A 24719-nucleotide genomic window follows, 5' to 3' on the forward strand; every position below is an offset into this window, starting at 1 on the left:
CTTTGAACACCCTGGTGTTCTCTCTCTCTTTTCTATTTTATTTTATTTTATTTTATTTTATTTTATTTTATTTTATTTTATTTTATTTTATTTATTTTATTTTATTTATTATTATTTTTTAAACTTAAAAAATATTTATTTTTGAGAGACAGAGAGAGCATAAGTGGGGAAGGGGCAGAGAAAGAGAGAGAGAGAGAGAGGGAGACACAGAATCTGAAACAGGCTCCAAGCTCTAAGCTGTCAGCACAGAGCCAGACGCGGGCATCAAACCCACAAACCGTGAGATCATGACCTGAGCTGAAGTCAGTTGCTTAACTGACTGAGCCACCCAGGCATCCTATGTGTCTTCTCTTTTCTATAGATCTTGTCTTCTACCCACTTCCACCACCACCTAGTGAACACCTCAAGAACCTCAATTTTAAATTTCTCACTCTCTCAGTTTCCTTGTTTACCAGATTACTTCTTCTAATACTTTAACCTAACAATCTTTTGATTGGAATCCAACATCCATTAATTCTACAAATTTTTTAAGATTCCTAGTATCCTTCATGTCCACAGTTCCATTCTTTTAAGTTGTCAGATAAGATTTATTAGTTCTGTTTTATGAGTAAGTTTAATTTACATTTATTTATTTATTTATTTATTTAGATTTTATTTTATTTTATCCTAATTATTTATTTTTAAAATATAACTATCATCAAATTTAAATTCTTATTCAGCTTTGTCTCTAAGATTTATCTTTGCTATCACTTTCTTTCAAACACCATCAACTCTGTTGCTCCTTTCTTAATTGTACCATCTGACCCAAACCCAACTTAACATTAAGTCCAGCTCTCTGCCTATTTCATTATTGCTGCTGAATCTGCAAATAGATAAATACAAAACCCTGCTTATTGGCCTCATTTAATTCACAAATACTAGCTTCAAGCTGACAATCCTCATAATTTTTCTAGTCCCCCCTCTTCTAGACTGTTTCACACGTTCTCTTCTTTCTTCAAAATTTCAATACATCCTTAACAATATTTAGTCTCAGCTGATGACCCTGCTATTTTCCTGAGAAAACAGAAGCAATCAGAAGAGAATTTTTGTAAGGTCCTGCCCATATCATATCTAACTGCATCTGCCCATAAATTCTCCTACCCTCTAGTCATCATGGATGAGCGTCATGCTCCTCTCTAAGAACAACTGTCCCCCCCACCCTTGTACACATCTCCAACAACATCAATTTTTCTCCAACTTTCCTGGATTATTTCCATCAGCATACAATGTTTGGCAATTTCTCCTAGTTTTTAAAAAAAGCCCTCTCCAGTGCCCCATTTATCTATGCCCTGTTGCAAAAATACTTAAAAGTTTTATATATACTTACTGTCTCCAATTCCTCTCATCCTACTCTTTCTTGAGTTCTCCCTAATCAGAATACTGACCTATCACTCAACTGCTATTTCTCCTGTCAAGATATTCAGTGTCCTTCAGATTACTCCAAAGGTTAATTTTCAGTATTATTTGACATATTTAATATCTTTTCCACCTTGAGAACTCTTTCATAATCATATCTTCATAGAAAAGTCTAGTCAGGTTTCATGTAAATTGCTGTGCAAAGTCCCAGTCGTATCAAATTCTGAATTAGGAGGTATTCACCTGTAAGTGGAAAATACTGGAAGGAAATGAAACAAATAATGAAGAAGAAGGAAGACCCAAGAGCTTGTCTTTAAAACTGATGATGCTCACATTTTAGAAGAGATGTCTGTAAGCTAGAAAAACCTTTAGAATTTGTATAGTCCAACACTTCTGTTTTATAATGAGGAAGACACTGAGGCCCGGAGGAGTAGTGATTTCTCCATTGTTATAGAATGGCAGAGTTGGGACTAGCACCTAGGACTTCCACCTTGGAAACTTACTTTAAGCAGTTTACACTGCTATACCTCTGATATATATATATATATATATATATATATATATATATATATGTATATGTGTGTGTTAATAAATACTTTAGAAACAATTATATAAATAGATATACAGAATAATATATGTACAAAATATATAAATATATATACATAGAAATATCACATATATACATATATATGTACATATACAAACATATAACATCTATGTATATATATTTTCTTAAGATTGGTTTTTCCTGAATGAAAGAAAGAGCTCATGCACTCCCTCTCTGTCCACTGCTCTCCTCTTAGATATCCCTACTTGCTTTCTGAGGGTCAAGCCCATCTTCCATTAAGACAGAGCTGATACTGAAGCAAAGGACTATAGGAAGCCCTTGATCTGGCAGACCACTGGCTGAATATAAAACTCACTTCCCTGTAGCACCTTTTTTGTTCTGCTGATGAAAAGAAGCTGGATCGGGGGATTAGGGAGACTTAGCTCTGGTGCTGGCAAACTCACTGCGTGACATTGGATCTCATCTGAACCAAGAAGAGGCTGTATTAAGTAAAGTCTTCATTCTTCCCTTCTACCCTGAACTGCCCCACTGAGGGTACCTAGAACCCCCAAGTTACCTATAACTTTTCCTCCTGATCTTTGCTCCCTCTCCATGATCTACTGCCACCTCAGCACTGAGCTTCTTGCCTACCTGATTGTCTGTCTTGATTAGCTGAACTGACTTCTATAGGTGGGATTACTGGACTATATGATCTGGGGTTTTTGCCAGCACCCTTCCTATCTAATTTGACTCTTGGTTCAGGCTACTGTTAGCTACTTCCCAGTATCCAACATGACATGAAAGAATGAATAAGCAATGGGGAAAGCTGGTCTTGTGAGGCAAGAGAGGCAATACAAAAGAGCACTAGAGGGGCAGCTGGGTGGCTCAGTCGGTTAAGCGGCCGACTTAGGCTCAGGTCATGATCTCGCGGTCTGTGAGTTTGAGCCCCGCGTCGGGCTCTGTGTTGACAGGTCAGAGCCTGGAGCCTGTTTCAGATTCTGTGTCTCCCTCTCTCTGACCCTCCCCCGTTCATGCTCTGTCTCTCTTTGTCTCAAAAATAAATAAACGTTAAAAAAAATTAAAACAAACAAATAAAAGAGCACTAGAGCAAAAGGAAAGACAATAAAAGGGAAGATTAAAAGAATGGCATTATGGGGGCGCCTGGGTGGCGCAGTCGGTTAAGCGTTCGACTTCAGCCAGGTCACGATCTCGTGCTCCGTGGGTTCGAACCCCGCGTCAGGCTCTGGGCTGATGGCTCGGAGCCTGGAGCCTGTTTCCGATTCTGTGTCTCCCTCTCTCTCTCTGCCCCTTCCCCGTTCATGCTCTGTCTCTCTCTGTCCCAAAAACAAATAAACGTTGAAAAAAAAAAAAAAAAGAATGGCATTATGACACTCAAGCATAACACTCTCTGATACTGATTCTGGCCTAGAAGAATATAAGGAGCCTAGGGTAATATGTGACTTGTAACTAAAAAGAATGTGGCATTTAATACTGATTAAGAGTCCATGAGGTGCCAGGGTGGCCCAGTCAGTTGATCATCTATCTGACCCTTTTTTTTTTTTTAATGTTTATTTTGGAGAGAGAGACAGAGCATGAGCAGTGGAGGGGCAGAGAGAGAGGGAGACACAGAATCCAAAGTAGGCTCCAGGCTGTGGGCTGTCAGCACAGAGTCTGACGCGGGAGCCCAACGTGGGAGCCCAATGCGGGGCTTGAGCTCACAAACTGTGAGAGCATGACCTGAGCGGAAATGGGAAGTTTAACCAACTGAGCCACCCAGGCACCCCTCTGACTCTTGATCTCAGCTCAGGTCTTGATCTCAGGGTTGTGAGATCCATGTTGGGCTCCACACTGGGTGTGAAGCCTGCTTAACAAGAAAATGAGTCCTTCTAACATCTAAGAATGTTGCAAAAGGCAAAAATTGGAGGTAGATAATTTGTGGGTGTGCAACTCATAAAAAATGGAACACTGGAAAGTTCTAGAATTCTAGAGGTCTCAGATCAGGCTATTCTTTAATGGTCACTTTTCCTACAGTTATTTTAATATAAAACAGATTTAAAAAAACTTGGCTCTCAGATTCCCAGAATGGGATTAATCACAATCTAATATTCATGACAAATTATTGGACTACACATGGTCCTTTTTCATTAATGATATTTATTTATTATACTATAATGAATTACTGTGGAACCACTACCTAATCCAAGGACTAGGATGTTTTAAAATTGCTTATGTCTGCCTACTTGTTCTTCTGTATGCCATCCTCTGCCTTCCCTATGTAACCACTATGATAAATCCTGTCGTTATCATTTCTTGCTTTTCTCTTTGTTAGTTTTATCACATACATAGGTATGATAAATAATGTTGTTTAATTTTATTGTTACTGAACTTTATAAACAGGATATCATACTACAAACATTCTTGTGAGACTTGCATTATTCATTAAATGTGTTACTTAAATAATTCCATAGACTTGGTTCTAGCTATGGTTCTTTCCATTTCCCTGTTGCATAATATTTTACTGTGTGAATATGGCACAATTTGTTTTTCCATTAACATGCCAATGAACATTCTGGAGGTTCCCAGATGTTTTTACAATTACAAACTGCTGTGGATAGCCTAGGGCAACCTTCCTGGCACCCATGTGCTAGAAGATCACAAGGGCATGTTTCTGAGAGTGAAGTCAGTGGATAAAGGAGCATAAAAACAATCACCCTTAAAAAACAATGCCAAATTCTTTTTCAAGGTGATTCTTACATTTACACTCTCAAAAGAAGTGCAAAAGAGATACTGCAATTTATGTCATTCTTCAACACAACACATTATCAGATTTTTAAATTTTTGTCAATTAAATACATATAAAATGGTATTTCAATGCTGTCTTCATAAAACTTTTCCTGATTACTAACCTAGTTAAGCATCTCTTCATGTGTTTACTACTCATATAATTTTTTCTATTCTTTAAAATGCCTTTTCATGTTGTTGGACCTTTTATCTCTTAAATCCTTATCTTTTTCTTATTAACCTACAGGAAATCATTACATATGCATGGTGCTAATCTTTGTTAGCTATATGCGATGCCAGTCTCATTTCTTAGTTTGTATTCTGGATTTCTTTTTTTTATAAGGTATCCACTGATGAACAGAAGTTCTTAATTTTCATGTGCTTTTAATGCTTTCTGCATCTGGTTTAAGCAACCTTTCTTTTCACTCAACTCAAAAGGAATTTTTAAAAGTTATAGTTCTAGTTAATTGTTATTGTTATTAGAAATACAGTAAACTCTTTTATATTGATCTTGTGTCCAGTCACCTTGTAAAACTTTCCTGCTATTTCTAGTAAATTTTTTTGGTGAATTCTTCAGGGTTTTCTATGGACATATCTATAACATCTAAACTAAAGGAAAGAAATAGTGGTATACAAAAAGAAAAGAAAAAAAAAAACAACTCCAAAAACCAAAAATATTTGATCACAAAAAAGGAAAGAGAGGAGATAAAAGAAACGTGGAAACATAAAAAATGAATAAGCTACATGTTGTGAAATAATTAGAAGAATAAGAATATAACCAAATAAAGATGAAAGAAGGGGAGATGATAAAAAATAAGAGTAGAAATCAATAACATAGGAATTAAAAATATTAGGTTTAGCAAAGTTAAAATTAATTCTTGGATGAGACTTAAAATTTGACAAATCAATGGTTAGCTTGATTTAAACAGAAAAGGTTAAGTAACTTATATTATTAATAAAAAAGGGGATGTAACATATATAGTAGGAATTAAATGGATAATAAGCAAATTCAATCAACTGGTGTATGTCAATAAACATGTAAACTTAGACCAAAGGTCCATATTCCCATAAAAATTTATATTATTTATCAGAACTGACAGAAGATGAAATAGAGAGCCTGAAAAACTTTATAACTATTAATGAAATGGAAGCAATCACTAATCTTTCCACAAAGAATATATCAGGTTCATATATAAGTAAGTTTTTTTTTACACTTTTTCAAAGATTAGATCATTCTAACTTATACAACTTCTTAAAAAATAACAGAAACAGGGAATACTCTCCACTCATTTTATGTAACCAGTATTACTTTGGTAGTAAAGTACATGAAAGTACGAGGTAAAGAAAGCATAAGAAAATAACAACACTGAGCCATTTCCCACCCATTTAATAAAATGAATTAATAATAAATAAAATAATAATAATTAAATGGGTTAATACATAAATATGGATGTAGAAATCTTTAGCAAACTATTAGCTAACAAAATTTATCAATACATACAAAATATATTATAATGTAGCTAGATTAGGTTAATCCCAAGGATGTAAAGCTGGTTTGACATTTAAAATATATAAGTATCTTTTGGGGGGTCTGGGTGGCTCAGTTGGTTGAGCATCTGACTTCGGCTCAGGTCATGATCTCACAGTCTGTGAGTTCGAGCCCCATGTCGGGCTCTGTGCTGACAGCTCAGAGCCTGGAGCCTGTTTCAGATTCTGTGTCTCCCTCTTTCTCTGACCCTCCCCTGTTCATGCTCTCTCTCTGTCTCAAAAATAAATAAACGTTAAAATATATAAGTATCTTTTACTTTATTAAGAGATTAAAGGTAAAAATCACATGATTATCCAAATAGATGCATATATACCTTCTGATAAAAAAAAATCAACATGAATAAATGATTAAATTAAAAAAAAAACTAGGGTTCTTTGTTAACTAGGGTTAAAAGAAAATATCTCTAACCTGATAAAGTTAATTTACCAAAAAAGTTATAATGAACATCATCATCCTAAGAAACATTGGAAGTAACCCCTTTAAAAACCAGCAATAAGACAAGAATGCCTATCGTTGCCACTTCAACATTAACTGAAGCTTCTTTCTTCTAAAAGCATACATCCTTTTCAGAGAATCTCATATCAACCTTCCCTTTAAATGTAACTCTAGAAACAGGTGTTCTTAGACTCAAGGTATAGTGTTCTGAAGAGGTAGAACACTACACTCTCCCCCAAAGTCATTATCAAATTTCTTTTCAAAAATAATGCTCAGCAGCATGGCACATTTTAACAGTCATTTAAAGAATGGAAAAAAGAGGAAAAGTATAATTTTACATAGTTAGTTGTAAATCTAGGAGCATTATCCAGGCTAAATATCATCTCATTCTGGGACCAAGGAATTAAACTCATTTGCTTTTTCTTTTTCAACAAATGCAGAGCTTAAAGAGCAGTTTTAGCCCATAATTTTGTTCATCTTATGATCCAACTGGTATTATGCTGAAAAACATTTGTAATTTAACTGTATTATGTGTGTGAACTTTGCACTACAAGGAGAACTAAAGAGACATTTTATGGCACTGAAATGATAATTTTTTAAAGCCTTTTTTTTCCTTTTGAGAAAGGTAACAGAGAATCTGTTCATTTATGCTTTGGGTTTTTAGTGAAGAGAATGACTTATTTCAGGACCAATGCCTTTTGCTCATTTAACAAATATTTATTAAGTGCCTCTTGTGTGCCAGGCACTGTTCTAGGCACTGGTGATACAACAGTGAACAAAACAAAACATTTAGTCCTTATGTTGTTCAATGTCCAGAAACACATGAATGCTATTCAGTAATAAACAGGGCAAGGATGAGTCCAGGAGGGTCTAGAATGAGGGTCCCCTGTCCAATATGTGCTTTCTTCCTCTCTCTGAAAACCTTTCATTACTACATTTTAGGTACAAGAAAAGCGTCCAAATTTATCACCTTCCAGGCTTCTCTCACTGCTCCATACTAGAGCTACACCTCACTGAGTTTTTATTGGTAAATTAATTTATAGTAATAACAATAGCCTGAACTGAAAGAGCATCTTTCAGAAAGGTATGTTGCATATGCTGTCTCATTCAAATCTTGCAGTTAGGTGTTATTATATTATTTGACAGAGGAGAAACTGAGTCTCAGAGAAGCTCAGTGATACTACATATTATGAACAGTAATTTGACTCTTAAGAATTCATGAACATTTTCTGGTATATCTGGTTGACTGATTCATTTTCTCAGGCATGCATGCATTCATTCATTCATGCATTCATTCTTTCATTCACCATCTCAGCAAATGCTGAGTTATATATCAAAGAAAATTTTGGATTTCATATTGTTGTCCCTGAATGCTTAGTGTAGTCTTTATCTACAATCCATCAATGCATGGATATTCCCCACCTATGTAACACTGTACAACCCAAATGTACACACATTTTCCTTACCTCTTCCTTCACCAGTGTATGGCATAGAAAAACTCAATAAACAATAGTTTGAACAATTAGAGTTTTTTTCCAACAGAATAATATCATTTGTAAAGTGATGAATACCCTAATTACCTACTAATGGGAGAATCCAAGCAGAGGCTGAATAAGGATAGGATGAGGAAGATTCATTAAAGTGTCCGTTGAATGCCAGGAATTAGGAGACTATGGCACAAAACAAAACAAAACTCTTCACCCTCATGGAACTTACATTCCAGTGATAGGGAAGTAGATGAGAGGACTCACAAATTCTCTTCCAACACAAAATCTCTAGGTTATTAGACATGGGGATAAAAGCAGAAAGAGAGAAAGTGAGTTTTTTGTTTGTTTTTCAGCAAAGGCTATAGGACAGATTCATATGTAAGCACAGATTCTGGGAAGAGTGACTGCAAATCCAAGTCTGTTCATTATTTGTGTCTGTGCTGACCCTCTGCTCACCTTTCAAACTCACTGGCACACATAGATCACAACCACTGCCAGTTGGCACCGGCTTTACATTACAAATTACTCTCATAAAACCATATGTCCTTCTGTTCTGTTAACTGCCTAGGGGGAAGGCTGGCAGGCACTGCAAGTCACTGCCCTCTTCTGACCCTCTCTTCATTCCCCAGCTCACTCACTTGTCCATAGGAAAAATTCCCTTCTCCTTCATGCCCACTCAAACTTGACTCTTCAAGGCTCACCCTAGAAGTCCCTCCAGGAAGACACCATGACTACTTTATTCCTTTTGCTGGGAACCCTGTTGGCACTCAATGTCAAAAGCACAGACCATTCAGTTACCCAGGCCTTCAATAAACATTCAGTGAGCCCTTGCCACGTGCTAGAGATTCAGTATAAAAGGTCACAATTCCTGCCATTAAGAAACAAGTAGGGGAGACATATGAGGACCGTAGCAATTTGACAGTTATGGTAAGACTAGAGTACCTCGGGGGCACCTGGGTGGTTCAGTTGTTAAGCATCTGACTCTTGATTTTGGCTCAGGTCATGATCTCATGGTTTGTGGGATCAAGCTCCATGTCAGATTCTGTGCTGAAAGTATAGAGCCTACTTGGGATTCTCTCTCTCTCTCTCTCTCTCTCTCTCTGCCCCTCCTCTACTTGTGCACTTTCTCTATCCCCATCTCAAAAATAAATAAACATTAAAAAAAAAAAAAGAGGGCACCTGGGTGGCTTAGTCTGTTAAGTGCCCAACTCTTGATTTTGGCTCAGGTCACAATCTCAGTTTATGGGATCAAGCCCCATGTTGGGCTCTGTGTGGAACGTGGAGCCTGCTTGGGATTCTCTCTCTCCCCCTCTCTCTGTCCCTCCCCTGCTCATGCTCACTCTCTTTCTCTTTCTCAAAAATAAATAAATTAAAAGAAACCCTTTATATGTTAAAAAAAAAAAAAAGACTAGAGTACCATGGAATCACAGAGGAGGGACAGAAGCCTAAATCTAGAGTTCTGACTTTGAAAGCATCTACTCCACTTGAAATGAGAAATAAGACTTCATTTGATGTGGAAAGAAAGACACTATGATAGTTCAAAACGTAAAGTCACAGAGGAGTTATGAGAGGGGACAGGCGGGTATGGGTAGGGGTGGGAGGTTCTGTATCATCCTTTTGGGAACTTATTTATATGCAGCTGGTCTTATTAGTGGATTTTTTAAAAATCAAAGTATAATTTTCATACAATATTCTATAAGTTTCAGGTGTTCAACACATATTTTTATGCATTACTAAATGATTCCCATGAAAAGTATAGTTATATCCCCATGACTTATTTATTTTATAACTGGAAGTTTGTATCCTATTTATTTATTTATTTATTTATTTAATGTTTATTTATTTACTTTGAGAGAGAGAGACAGAGACAGAGACAGAGACAGAGAAAATGAACATGAAGTGGGGGGGGCACAAAGAGGGAGAGAGGAAGAGAGAGAATCTCAAGCAGGCTCCAAACTAAGCATGAAGCCTGACGTGGTGCTCATTTTTGAAACTGAGAGATCATGACCTGAGCTGATATCAGGAGGTAGATGCTTAACCAACTGAGCCACTCAGGAGCCCCTGTTTTTCTTTTAATGTCCTTCACCCATTTCATCTGCCTCCCAACCCCTAGCCACTCTGGCAACCGACAGATAATTTTCTGTATCTAGGAGTCCATTTTTGTTTTGTTATTTTGTATTTTAGATTCCACATATAAGTGATATCATATGGTATTTGTCTTTCTCTCTGTGACTTGTTTCACTTAGCACGATACCCTCTAGGTCCATCCATGTTGTCACAAATGGAAAGATCTCATTCTTTTTTATAGCTGAGTCATATTCCACTGCCTATCGCTACCACATCTTCTTTATTCATTCATCTGTAGGTGCTTCCATATGTTGGCTATTGTAAATAGTGCTGCTATAAACATCAGAGTTCATGTATCTCAAGTTTATAATTTTTCTCTACAACTAGACTCTAAGCTCCATGTGGGGAGGACCATGTCTCGTGTTCCTTCTCTATTCCCCACAGAACTTAACTTAGTAATGATGCGTGCTGAGTTTCTAAAAGTACTGAGTCTCCTCATAATCAGTATAAAAGGAGAGACTTCACTGTCTAATTGGCCTAAGATCCTTCTCTTGCACATTTAACTTCCTTTCCTTCCACATGTTCAGGCCTCTAATGTAAGTGCTTCAAAGATCAGTTAGTAACAGAAGGATAGTACACTCTATGAATTACCCAGAAGGCTCTTGAAAACAAGCACTTCTTTATCTATACATAGGTCTTCTGATCCTTTTCCATCAATTAGGCCTCATGGTGAAATGACTTAACACAGCAAACTCCAAACTCCAGAATGTGGGGATAAAAGGCTCAGGCTGGCCAGTTAAATCCAGCCTTTAAATGTGGAAGAAACTGGGATCTTTTTGTTTTACCCAGTTACCAAATTGTCTCCCTCATGTCATAAAAGAAATGGATTGACTTTTTCTTTTGTTAAATTATTCCTTTAAAATAAAACTGACTTGAAACAACTGGATAGTCAAATTAAGAAGTTAGAGCCATATGTGAGGAAAATTCCAAACTGTACGGGTACAAGAGTAAACATGAGGATTATTTTTTCCCAATAACTTTGGAGTGGGAAGGGGCTTGTCATAAAATAAGAGATTTATGAGCTTGTCCATATGAAAATAAAACCTTCTGCACTGCAAAGAGCATCATATGTGACGTCACAAGCAGAAGAAAATCTGAGAACATTTATTTTGTATTATAAACAAAGGAATAATATCCCTAAACTGAGATGAAAAAAAAGACTAACAAACCAATAGAAAATTGGGCAAAGGTAACAAACAGATGATTTATAGAAATAGAAACACCAGTGGCATTTAAGTAAGTTTAAACAAAAGTTCTCATTCTCACTCTTTTTAAAAACATTTTTAATGTTTATTTATATTTTGAGAGAGAGAGAGAGGCAGAATGTGAGTTGGGGGAGGGCAGAGAGAGAGGGAGACATAGAATCCGAAGCAGGCTCCAGGCTCTGAGCTGTCAGCACAGAGCCTGACGCGGGGCTCAAACTCACAGACCGCGAGATCATGACCTGAGCCGAAGTCGGATGCTAAACCGACGGAGCCACCCAGGCACCCCTCACCCTATTAATAAGAGACATCAAATTCAAACCATAGTGGAAAATTATTTCTTCTGTGTAATATTGACAGGACACAGAAGTTGACCTTGAATTTGTAGGTGAGGCTTTGGGGAACAAGGCATGTTGATCACTGCAGGTGGATCTGAAAGCAGCACAAGTCCCCCGAAGATACATTCACTTTTTGACTCAACAGCCCAATTTGGGAATCTATTCCATAGAAAACTAGTTAAATTAATTATAACACAGCCACACAATATAGCTGTGCAAAAGAACATGGGAGACTTTTATGTGCTGACATAGAATGGTCTCCAGGATATACTGCTGAGTGGAAGAAAGCAAAATGAAACAAGATGCTGACAGTGTAGATAGTAAGCTTCCTTCTGAACACAAAATATTTATCTGCATTTGTTTGGTGTGCACAAAGACTGGGAGGATAAACAAAAAAACAGTAAAAATGGTTACCCCGTACGGGACTAGAGGCACGGAGATTGAGAAGGGACTTCTGTGATCAATGCAATAAGATCAAAGTTTGAAAAATGACACCTGAGGGAGACTGCAAGACCTTCTCCAAATAGCGGAGACTGCTGAATACTGAAGCATGAAGCTTGACAAGTAAGCGAATGCAGCATTTGTGCTAGCATGTGTGATAGAACACTGGGCAGAGGGATGGGAAGACACCTGCTTGTTTCAAGTTTTGTATTTGAGTCCTTCCACACCTCTCAAAGAATCATGGGCACAGGATGCAATGAATGATGTCAGCACAGCTTTGGGCCTTCCCTAAAAATATTGATCCTATAGACTTTTCTACAGAATCCTAATTAAGGCTCAAGGAAGGCACCTGATGGTTTCTGGGGGCAGGGGCGTCCCAGGATGAAAAGGGTCAAAATGACCTAATTATAGCACAGGATGGGCCAAACAGATCAAGAAGGTGAAAAAGACGAGAGGGGAAGAAAACACTCTTGAAAATGCTTTTGGGGGCTCATAAACAGGGAAGCTGGGAGCCAACCACCAGCCTTCTCTGTCTGCACAAGAGGGAGAGCCAGCTTGGCCAATACCATGGAAAGGACGCTATCTCCTTTTCTAATTAAATTCCTTAAAGAGTGGGCTGATTTATTAATTTATAATAAAATCCCTGGTCTAATTAAAAATGGTACTTTCTCCCACCTGATGTAACTTCACCATATTTCTGATTCCCATGTAATTGAATCTGAAAACAATGATGCTGAGTGATAGCTTGGGATATTGCTACTTACTGTGAAAATAAATAATAAGGAAGGAGAATGCTGCTTGGCTTGTTTCAGGGAAGTTTAAATCACCTCTTTCTCACTTCGACTGAATTTTAACAACATTTAAAGATAATATGATATTTCCCATAATGAAACTGTATAATGTTGGCTAATTTATGGGAGAGGTTTACCTCTCTGAGGCTTTAGCATCCCGTTAATTTGGCCCACAGTTTGCAAGGTCTCTGAACTCCCCCACCGCTATCTCATATTCTCAACCTTAAATTCCAGGATTTGTTTTTTTCTTTCAACCCATTGTACATAATACTGCTCATATTTATTTAGCACTCTACAAATTGGAAGACTTGTGACATCTATTGTCATGTCTCAACTGCTCTGGGAGAAGGAGACAAGGTGGGCATCATGTGGCAGAGAGAAGGGAGGCTCAGAAAAGTCAACACTGGTCATCCAGGATCACAAAGTCTATTTACACAGCTTGACCTAGAACCCAGGTGTCCTAACTCGATTGTGGGCATGTCTAACATTTCCAGCCAAATGACCAAAGCTTTTGGTTTCTAGGTTCCAAGAGATTCACAGGGAAGCTAGTTGTGTTATTCACTGAATGATGCTTGACATTTTTTCTTGGCAAAACTCCTGTTTGCTGCTTAGGAAGGAACCGTGTGTGTGTGTGTGTGTGTGTGTGTGTGTGTGTGTGTTTCCCCATGAACTCACCTGCTTGGTTGTACCGTATGTGTATGTTTCTAGGTTTCTGGCTGGTTGAGGAGGAGCAAATTGGCATGGGAGAATGTTAGAAATGATCCCTTTCTCTATCCTTGAAGTTTAAGAAGAAAGCACTCTAAATAATTAGGATATACCCATCTTCTTTCCCTTCATACCTCAAAGGTTTGCATACCGTATTCCTGTTTTGCATACTATAATAATTACTTCTAGAAATAGTTACTTCTGAACACTAAGCCCCTTCTTTTTCCTACTTACCCCATTTCTTCAAGAGCCTTTCTTCTATTGACCTCAGCAGTTTTATTCCTGATATTTATGTTAATCTTCTAAGTCTTACACATTCAGAGCAAAGAGTTCTGGCAAGAGGCCCTTTCCAAATGTCACTATGTGCTTTTTAGCCAAAAATGAAACTCTAAGGTTCCCAAGGAAACCCAAACACCTGTTGACTATGTTTTTTATTCACTTTTCATCTAATTGCAATTTACCTAATTCACTAGAGCAGTGTGAGGATTAACTGTCCTCTGGTTTCTTTCAAGTCTATAAAGGATTTCCGCCTCCTCAGGGCATATGTTCTCTAAGAGAGACAGAAATGAAATACTAATAAGAGATTTCATGTACAGCAGTCTCAAATAGTCTGTGCTCTGTGTTACCATTTCAGGCAGTTGGTGTCTCCCTACCACCCTCTGACAAAGGCTCTGGTCATGCGGTCAACAGCCCAGTGTGAAAGGCCCAGACAGACGCATGAACTTCTTTTCAAAGTCCGTTGGAGGAAGTGCATTTTAACTACCCATTTAGGTGCTGAATCAGGCCTGGGGTGCCTGCTGGGAAGGCAGAGGGATTTGGCTGCTATCATATTTTGGCATAAATATTTGACAGCTTGTCCCTCCCAATGAAAATTTCTGATGCCTTAAAGGGTAATCTTCCCTTGGCTTCTTCCCGGTATTGTTGACATTTTGTGCAGGATAATACTTGGTTATTGGGGGCTGCCCTTGTGCATTATGGGATGTTTAGCAGCCTCCGCAGGCTCCACACACCAGGTAAGAGTCCCCTACCTCTGAATGTGAAAATCCCAAATATCTCCAGAGATTGTCAAATGTCTCCTGGGGGCACGACCATCCTGTTTGAAAGCCAAATCCTGTGTGAACACTCACGGTATTACTTGGATTATGGGCAACCTCTACAAAAAAGCCATCCTTCAATAGGCTCATGGGGCTGTCTTGGAGGTCCAGCAAGCGACATCCCCTTCTGCTCCCCCTGCATGAGGCTGAGAGGACGCACAGTTTCCCAAATGATGTGTCATCCAATTCACTGCTTAGATATTTTGTTTCAGATCCTTTGCCCAGTTTTCTTTCTACCCTGGCAGCCAAAGATGGCTAATTTGCACAGCATTAAGTATATTTGCTCCCCCCACATATTCCACAACAACAAGGGATTTTTTACTTTGCAATTCTACTTTGCAAGCTCCTATTTAAATGTTTCAGGCTACCACACATTTGAAGTTGAGAAGGTAGCACTGGGGGTGCTGTGGTAATGATTGGGGGGAGAACGTCCGTCAAAGAGTGACAAACTCCAGGAGGGGGGCGTCTCTTCCCTCCAAAATGTCTCATTAGGGTCCCAGACTTGGCCTCCCTCTCCTCTATATCCCACAGTCCAATTTAATTGAGCGATGGCCTCGCCACGGCACACTGCTCTTTCGACAGGAGGGTAAACTCATTCTGTCCATCATGACATTTGCTTTCTTAAGGGCCTCACAATATGCAGCTTAAATAATTAAATTCAGGTCACATCTCAGCCTCCCTTTTCAAGCTTGTCTGAAGGCACGGTGAGTTTTTATTTTTTTCTTCTGATGGTTACATTTTGACCATGTGATTTTTAGAAGCCAGTGGGGTTTTTGCTTCTTTGGTTTTGTTGTTGTACATGACACTTCTTCCCACTGAAACCCCCAAACCTCAGCATAGTACAAACCCCCTCCAAAAGTTGAACAAGGGCCGTGGGTTTTCTGATGGTGGGCAAAAGGTGACAGAGAGAAACTTGAGACCCTGGTTACCGTAAGGGTCTTAGAACAGCCTGCTTGTCATGGTCAGTACTTTTCATTTGTCACCCAGGAAAGTTTATTGCTAAGAGATGAATCCCTTGTGTTTTATTGCCTGTGTCCATTTACCTTGAGTTGGGATGAGCTTGTCAAAAATAAAGCAAATCTTTAAAATGACCTAATAAGAGTGAAGTTCCAGGAAGGACTAAGGACAGCTCTTACCTGGAGTGTCCATTTTAAACAATAGATTTCTCTGGGGGAACCTGGGAGTGATTATAATGAGTTTGGATTTTGTTTAACCTAATGCTGATTTTGCATATTACAGAGATTTGTCATCTTTAAGTCATATGCCAGATGAATGCTTTAAAATAGATGCAACTTTGTGTGAAATTTCTATAATATAGCAAAATCTGATTGCTCTATTAATAGCCAGGGTCCTCGGCCTTGGGAAGGCAAGGTGGCAGCGTTTTTAAAATTCATCATCTCTGCATAATTAGTTGTGAATCTCTAAGTATTCAAGCTGAGGAATTAACCAGGACCTGGAGCTGTTATCCTTCAGGGTCCCTTTTAATATTGTTCCACAGTCATCATTTCCTTGTGTTTTTCTAATTACTGCAAAACCAATTGTTTTTAACTGAACTGCCCTAACTCTTTGCAATTTGTTGAATGTAATCACCTTCAAAGGAAGAAAGTACACTTCGTGTTCAGAAAATTGGAGCTTGATTAGATCAGAATCATCAGGTGGCTATGGGACCCTGGTTCTGAAGCTTCACTTATTTGACATGATCATTACATTTTGAGGGCATGAGGCTCAAGGAAGGAGGGAGTGTTCTTGAAAGTGAGCTCAAAAGCGTGATCCATAGATCCTCGTGGGATTTAATTTGGAGAAGCAGATTTATGAAAACTCAAAAGAAATAGGAATTTAGCTTTCTTACTCTGAGAAGCCAACAGTATGGCCCTGGGCAGTAGAACACAACTGTTTAGGGTCCTTGATGATCTCCTCACTTAGATGGTGCCTCAGGTTTAGAAGCATCCAGGGAGCAGGGCTGTCACTAACCTGGCCTCAACCCCCAGTGTCCAGCATTGGTATGGACACCAAGCGAGGACCGAATAAACCAAAATGAACTAGTTTAGAGGCCAATCATCTTCTTTGCTTTTATTCTTTTGCCAGTCTCATTTACCTATCCAGTTATCCAGTTCAACATGGAAATTTTCAAAGAACAAATATGGCAAGAACAAAGGTTTTCAATCTTGATTTGTCTCTTTCAGATCTCAAGGGTATGATGCATTTTCATCAGTAAGACTGACTGTGTGTGACAACAATTCCCAAAGTGGGGAGGAGATTATGAAAATCAAGCCAGGGTTCATGGAGCCATATGAAAGAAACAAAAAAGCAACGGATTCTGAAATGCCTCCTCAGCACCCATGAAGAATCATCATTGAAGAATAAGCTAAAATTCTACATCCTTAAAAAAAATGGAAAATGGATTCATTGCTTTCTCCAGCACAGCTGCCAGGGAAAGAGAAATGTCCTAGTAGGTAGCAACTCTGGGTCTTTATTTCTCGGAACAAGGAAAAGTCCAAATGGAGCTTGATTAGAGGAGCTAACCAAAGGCCTTAACAAGTTTTGAGAGTTAGTTATAATTTTATTCAATATTTATGATGTTGTTTAACATTTATTAAACTAGGCCTTGTGTTAAGTGCAGAACATAAATGAGGGGCAATCTTGGCATTAGTGAGAGAGTTTACTGTGCAAAGAAATAAGTACAATCTCAAGTGACGAGTGGCAGAAATAAAATCAGGGTATTACAGGATAACAGACAAGGAAGAGTAATTGAGGTATGGCTGATGGAGGAGCATCTGGGAGGACTTCCTAGTCTGAACTGAATCTTAAAGACTAAGTTAGTAGGAGTTACGTGAAGGTTAGAGAAGAAAGGTATTGATACGAAAGATATTCCAGGAAGTGAGATCACAAGAGCAAAGGTATGGAAGACCCTAACAGCATCATGTATTCAGGACAGAGGGAGCATTCTGATGACACATAAAATTTAAGACAGAAAATGGAAAAAGATGAAGTAGGAAAGGCAAGGCCAAGGTGGGCCTTGCAAACCTTATGGAGGAGGAGATTGGATTTTTGTTTGTGGGTAATGGAGAGTCCTAGAAAAGCTTCCAGCAAAAGGAACAACATGATAGGATGATGCATTTGTGGGGGGTGGGGTGGGATGGGACTGGCAAGTGGGCTGTGTGGACCAAGGAAGGCCCTACGGGGGCACTGGTAGAGGAGCTAGAAAGAGGGAATATTCGAGAAGTATGTGGTAGGGAAGCCAGCAGGCTCTCAGGACTGCCAGAATGTGGAAGGTGAGAGAAGAAAGAGTCCAGGAAAACTAACTTCACAGACTATATTCCTAAAAGAAGGGCAAGACCACCAGCTAAGACAGAGAGCCTGGGAAGTAGACGTTTCTAGAGAGAAAAAGGCCGGCTTCAGTTTGTACTTCTACCATTGAGGCACCTGGGGGGATTGGTAGTGGTGGTGCGCAGCCTGGTAGAGGAGCTAGAAGCTTGAGAGACAAGCATCAGCTAGAGACTGTTATTTGATTTTTTACTAACCAGGTCCAGCAGGTTTGGCAGGGGTGAGACTCCCCTACCTCCCTTCAGAGATCGGGGCTCCACTGCTACAGCTCGCTGGGTCTTGCCTCATCTGACATTCTGCCCCTGGCTTGCTCTCTCTCCCCATCCCCTTCCACCTCTGCCCCATTCTCCAAGCCCCTGTATGCAGGAAAGAGGCAGGAATGTTTGTTATGCCTAGCTTAGCAAATGAGAGTGGGCATCTCTGTGGAAACAAAGCCAGAAAATTACTTCTGTTGGAAACCTCACCCGCTGGGCCACCTACCCAGCTCCTAAATCCTGCTCCTGCTGCTCTGCTCTAACAACCTGGAATTTTCAAATATATTTCAAAGTTAAGCTAAAGAAACCAACCTTGAAAGAAAAGACATGTATTTACTTTAGTGTTTTATGAGCCTGTAGGCAGGGTTTTGGAAAGTAGGTTTCTTTGGCCACATTCAGTATGATTTAAAGAAGCAAGTGGGGAGGAGAAAACAAGGGAATGTGGGGTCACAGGACACTCCATTTGAAAGGAAAGGCCTCCCAGGCATGCTGTCATTGGCAGGGCAAGTGGCTAATGATGGAGCAGTGGCCTGGGGGAGGGGTTGGTGGGTAGTGTATGGGGTGCGAGGCAGAGGTCCCTGACTGCATTTCCCACAAACCATGGAGGGACAGACTGCCAATGTCAAGTGCCTTCCTCTACCTGTGGGAAATTGCAAGAAGCCAGGGAGAGAGGGCGTATTTGAGAAAGGACCATTATCTTGGAGAACATCCAATAAAGCTTCCTGGTCTATTGGCAATTCCATTCTGCAGGGTGGGGACCTCTATTACCAAATCATGTTACTTAAACAGGCAAGGGTGGGTCACTTTCATAGGTGCATGTGATGAAAACCAGGCAAAATGGTGACTGGAAGGGAAGACAATCTTAACCACATACCCAGGACATGCATTCCTTGTAGTGTTTTTCTCTGAATCGTTTCTATTTCCTTTTCAGATCAATTTTGCCAGCATTTAAGAAGTTAACACTGCTGCGTCCACCATATCTGCCCCTTCCTGGGGTTTCTTGGAAGCCAGCATGCACCCACAGCCACGCCAGCTGTCTGCATACATTCTTTCTTCCTGGCAACACTGTCATCAGCCAGGATGAGCGGCTGCCTGCTCTGTGAGGGTGTGTAGATGACAGAGCTCTGGCAACAAGTTCACTATTAAAGGCAGAGGGCAGGTGCCAGGCTAGAGGAAAGCATCTTCTTGCTGGTGGTGCTGCTTCCAGAGTTACTCTACCTAGACCTCAGCTTCTTATCCAAAGAAGCACCATTCGCTCAGAGGCTGCAGCAATAGTATGAAAGGAGCCACTCCTCTCAGATGGGATTTGCTCTGGGTAGAGAGATTAGGATGAGCAAAGTGAGTATATTGAAAAAACAACTCAGTCTGAGACTCCCTTCCTTTTGCAAAAAGATCAAAAAGAAAAGTTAAAGGAACAAGTTCACTGTTTACCAGGATCCCTGGCCATCCCCTAATGTTCATTCCTGATTGCTTTGCATGACTCATTTAAACAGAGCAATGTTAAAATTTGCACCCTAAAGTAAGTTCTTTCATACTCCAGTAGCTGTTCATTGACACCGTTTGGTTTAATCTCTTTCTCTCTCTCTATTAAGTTTATTTATTTATTTTGAGAGAAAGCACAAATGAGCACACATGAAGTGGGGGGAGGGGAGGGAGGGGCAGAGAGAGAATCCCAAAAAGGCTCCTCACTGTCAGCGAGGAACCCCATGCAGGACTTGATCCCACAAACCATGAGATCGTGGCCTAAGCCAAAATCAAGAGTCGGATGCCTAACCGACTGAGCCACCCACACACCCCTGGCTTAATCTGGTTTCCTTTTCCAAGATGTTTTCAAATTGCCTTTGGACCATCTTCCTCTACCTCCACTTACTTCCCTCCAAACCCCACCCACCCCTACTCCCCACTGGAAGCCCACTGCCAGAGGGAGAGACAGGATCACTGAATACAAAGCTTGTATCAAGCTACATACGGAATCATGGAACTCCCCCTCAACCTCTGACATCTTTCTACACCGGGCTCCTAAGACACCACACTTCCCTGGGTCTACTGCTCCCTCCCTACTTGCTTCTGCTCAGTTTCCTTTGGGAGCTGTTTCTTTTCTCCCTGATCTGTCAACTTGGGAGGACCAAGTCCTCTCTCTATCAATACTCCTTCCCCTCCTGGCCTCACTTGGATCTGCTATGTGCTGATGCTCAAATTTACATCTCTAGACCAGACCTCATCTGCTGAGCTGCAGATACCTACAGTACGCTGCCTACCCAACACCTCCACCTGCTTCACAGGCAGCTCACACTGAGCATGTCCAAGATGCTTCCTCAAGCTCCAACCTCAGCCTTCTCCATTTCAGTCAGTCAGTCCCTTCCAGGACCCAAACATCAGATCCACCCTTGACTCTGCTTTTTCCTTTACCCCCACCCTCTAATCTATCAATAAATTATGTTGTCTTTTTAACTAGACCTGGAATCAGACCATTCTCACTCCCTGTGTTATATTAGATGGATGTGGCTATTAATATTTAAGTTGAACTTAATTAAAATAAAAAATAAAATAGAGGAAAAAATGGAATGGGCCAAGTAAGAACTCATACGAAAACAAGAGCAAAAATTAAATTTAAAAATTAAATTTATATTTCCTTTCTTATACTAGCCACATTTCAAGTGCTTATGGGCCACATGTGGCTTGTGGCTCTGGTACTGGACAGTGCAGATGGAGAACATTTCCATCCCTGCAGAGAGCATTACTGGCCAGTGCTGTTCACTCCTTTCACTGAGACCACCCTGTTCCAGTCACTAACATCTCTTGCCTGGATGACTATAATAGCCTCTGAGCTGATCTTGCTTCTTCAGTCTTCATGACATGGCAGCCAGAGTGATCCTTTGGAAATATCTCAGGTTATGCCTCTCCTCTGCCCAAGGTTATCTAAAGATCCCATGCATGTCTATCAGAGAAGAAGCAAAGTCCTCAGAATGGCAAGCAAGCCCTTATGAGCTCTGGTACCTTTTACTCGTCTGACCTCATCTCCCCCACCTTCCAAACTGCTCTGACCACAACCACGCTGGCCTCCTGCCACTCCAGCCTCCAGGTGTCCGCACTGGCTGGTCCCTTTGCTGAGCATGCTTTTCCCCCATATGTCCTCCTGGTTCACTCCCTCTACTCCTTCCAATCTCAAACGCCACCTTCTCAGTGAGGCTTATTTAGACACCTTTTAAAAATGTTAACCTCCCCCCAGGGAGTCCTGCCCTCCCGTACCCCACCCTGCTTCACCTTGTCTTTTCCACAGCACTTATCTCCTTTCAGCAAATGATATGCATTTACTAGTTAATCATATCTATTGTTTACTCTCTGGCAGGGAATTTTGTCTAGATACTCACTGCTGGAGAGCTGGCCCAGAGGAAGCTTTCAATAAATATTTGTTCAATAAATAAATGGAATTTTGGAGTTGGAGGGGGCCGTGGAAATCATTCTTTAATGGAGCAGCTGAAGGTCAAGTTAGCTGGAGGTGAAGTGAGTCACTGTGGACCCACAATAAGTTCAAGGGAAAAGCTTGGAGTAGGAGCTGGCCTGGCCCTAGGTGTCTTCTGGGCAGTCCCATAACAATGACCTTCCCTTCCCCTTTCTCTGCCACAACCAGAGGGACACTGACAAACCACAGGGAGCAGCAAGGACAACAAATGGGGGGACAACAACCTAACTACTATGCCAGGGGTATTTGTCACTTCCTTCCTGGTAAGACTTTGTATGACTTAACCATTGGTCTTGCTTCTCAGATGACTAGTAGGAAGCAAGGAACAAATTGGAGGCTCAGGTTAATGGCCAGTGCTGGTCACTCCTTTCACTGAGACCACCCTGTTCCAGTCACTAACATCTCTTGCCTGGATGACTATAATAGCCTCTGAGCTGATCTTGCTTCTTCAGTCTTCACAACATGGCAGCCAGAGTGATCCTTTGGAAATATCTCAGGTTATGCCTCTCCTCTGCCCAAGGTCATCTAAAGATCCCATTCATGTCTATCAGAGAAGAAGCAAAGTCCTCAGAATGGCATAGCCAGAATAGGCCCATATGTTTTATTGCCAAGACTCTTGGAAACTGGAAACACACATGCTTGATAGGTTTTCCCTAAAGCAATATACCAGTCTTGTTTTAAAAAAGAAAGTCATGCTTTCATCATATAATTGATAAATTAGTATTAGAAAAAAAGCTGATTAGTATGAACAAAATGATTCTCCATTGCATTACTGAAATATTTTGGACAATCCAGAGTAGATTACAAGGAAAGTAGATTCCAGGTCCCAGTTTGTGTTATGGGTTCATTTGTCCTCCTGTAGCTATAAGGAAAGGCCATCTGAATATACACATTTTTAAATGCCTAGGGATGATGGTTTTTCTGCTGCCAATTCTGATTCAAGAAGAAAATACAGTGAGCAAGTCTGAACTTCAGAAACAGATCTGTTCATAACGGCATGGCTCACAGGTGCAGAGCTACACAGCACGATATTAGTAAAAAGCCTGGAAGACTCCATCCATGGCTCACTGGATGATTTAACTTGCCAGAGGATGTAATTAAGAACAAAGTTATCTTTCTAGTCATTCCTTCATTACAGAGATAACTCAATTGGAGACTTTTTGGGAGATGCCAGATTTGGAAATAAAATCCTTATAGACTGCACTGAAATGTCATGAAGATTATACCAGAAAACAAATTGATACACATAGACAATCTTCTGTACATAGCAGAAAATTAGATCTCAGGAGAAAACGCAGGGCTAAGATGTAAAGTCAAGGGTGGGGGCATGGAGGCAGAGTACTGTGAAAGGCAGAATCAGCGGCTTCCCAGAGAGAGAGGAGCCCCGAATGCCCAGGTGCTCCCAGAAATTACCTTGGGTGGCGCTCTTCATTGCTTTCACTAACTTGCCCCTTCCAGCTCCAAAACCATTATTTCCATAGTGCAGGTCACTGTCACTATCACTGCCACCACTGGCAGAGTACGCACACATTCTGGGTACCTTGTCCTGAATAAGTAATACGAGACTGTTAAGATTATTCACGCAAGTCAAAACGGGGCAGAACATCCTGTGAGAATGGCAAACAGTTCACAGTTGGCTGTCATTGTGCGCACAGAATTCCATTCTGCTGCCCCACCCCCAAGAACAACTCTGCTTTTCCTTTCTATCTGCCTCACGCCGAGCTGGCACAGTTTACTCAATTATTGGAGCTGCAGAAACAGGGCTGTGGTAATGAAGCCATTGACCACTCGGAAGCCATTGTCCCAAGCAGAGGAAAGCCCTTGCATTTACCTGCTCTGCATTTTGTACCCTTCTTTATGGGGTCTTATTTTTCTCAAGTGCCTGTTATGACCTGCTCTTTTAAGCCTAATGGCTTATTTGTTTAACTGATATCAGCATTGGCTTTCGAGTATCAGAGGGTATGAAAAAAATCAACCTTAAGCACAAAAGAATGCATGCTTGCCTAATTTATAATTTTATCCTACCCCTTGAAAGGACAGGAGCCTTTAGAAGTGTGTGATTGCTAACCCGATATAATCCTTGAATCGAGTGAAAGTTCATGGGTTGAGGGACTCAGTCTCCCCTCTTGCTCACATGCACACACAGCCTGACTCTTGAGACATCACTGGTGTGGTGATGCGGCCCTGCCAGGAATTGCTGAAGTGGTTGATAGTGTACAAACCATTTCCCCTTTGTGCATAGAATCAGAATACTAGATCCAAGATTGCAACCCGGTGTACGGAATTATAAAAGAATGTCTTTTAGGTTTGAAGGCTTTCCCGTTAGAGCCTATTATACCTCACCCATCCTAGACAGTTCAGGTACAGATGTATGGGATGGGTCTCTAAAGTCTGTTAGGGAGGATGTCATTCAGTTGGAAATTATAAAAACTCATTTTAGGATGTAAGCTCCCTCAGCTAGGGTTACAAGTTCAAGCAACAATTCATTTCTTTTATACCTTCATTCATGTATTCATTCATTCACCCATTTAACAAATGTTTATTGAGTGTCTATTCTGTGCCAAGAGGTGTGCTAGTCTCTGGGGTTACAGAGCTCAATACAAGAGATACCAGTAGCCCAGCAAGGATGATGTCCTCATGGATAAGTGTCCTGGCTGTGGTTCTACGGGAACCACACATCTAGAGTTCCAGCAGGACCCCAGTAACATTTTCTGGGTATGATGAGATGCACATTTTCATCTCTCCATTCAATAAACACTAGTGGAACCAGGCACTGTGATGGTGCT

At 40.3% G+C, this 24719-nt stretch overlaps 1 protein-coding gene across 2 annotated transcripts in view; it reads right to left on the reverse strand.

Annotated features, from left to right (window-relative positions):
- Positions 1-24719, reverse strand: part of NCKAP5 (NCK associated protein 5) — an 890605-nt gene that overhangs the window by 30519 nt on the left and 835367 nt on the right. The window contains exon 18 of one of the 2 annotated variants that reach the window (XM_043576611.1): positions 23347-23479. The exons of the other annotated variant lie outside the window; for it this stretch is intronic. Coding sequence (XP_043432546.1) covers positions 23347-23479 — 133 coding nt within the window. The remainder of the gene's footprint in view (positions 1-23346; positions 23480-24719) is intronic. 2 annotated transcript variants of the gene reach the window in all.

This window comes from Prionailurus bengalensis, chromosome C1, assembly GCF_016509475.1.
Source record: "Prionailurus bengalensis isolate Pbe53 chromosome C1, Fcat_Pben_1.1_paternal_pri, whole genome shotgun sequence".
Lineage (NCBI taxonomy): Eukaryota > Metazoa > Chordata > Mammalia > Carnivora > Felidae > Prionailurus > Prionailurus bengalensis.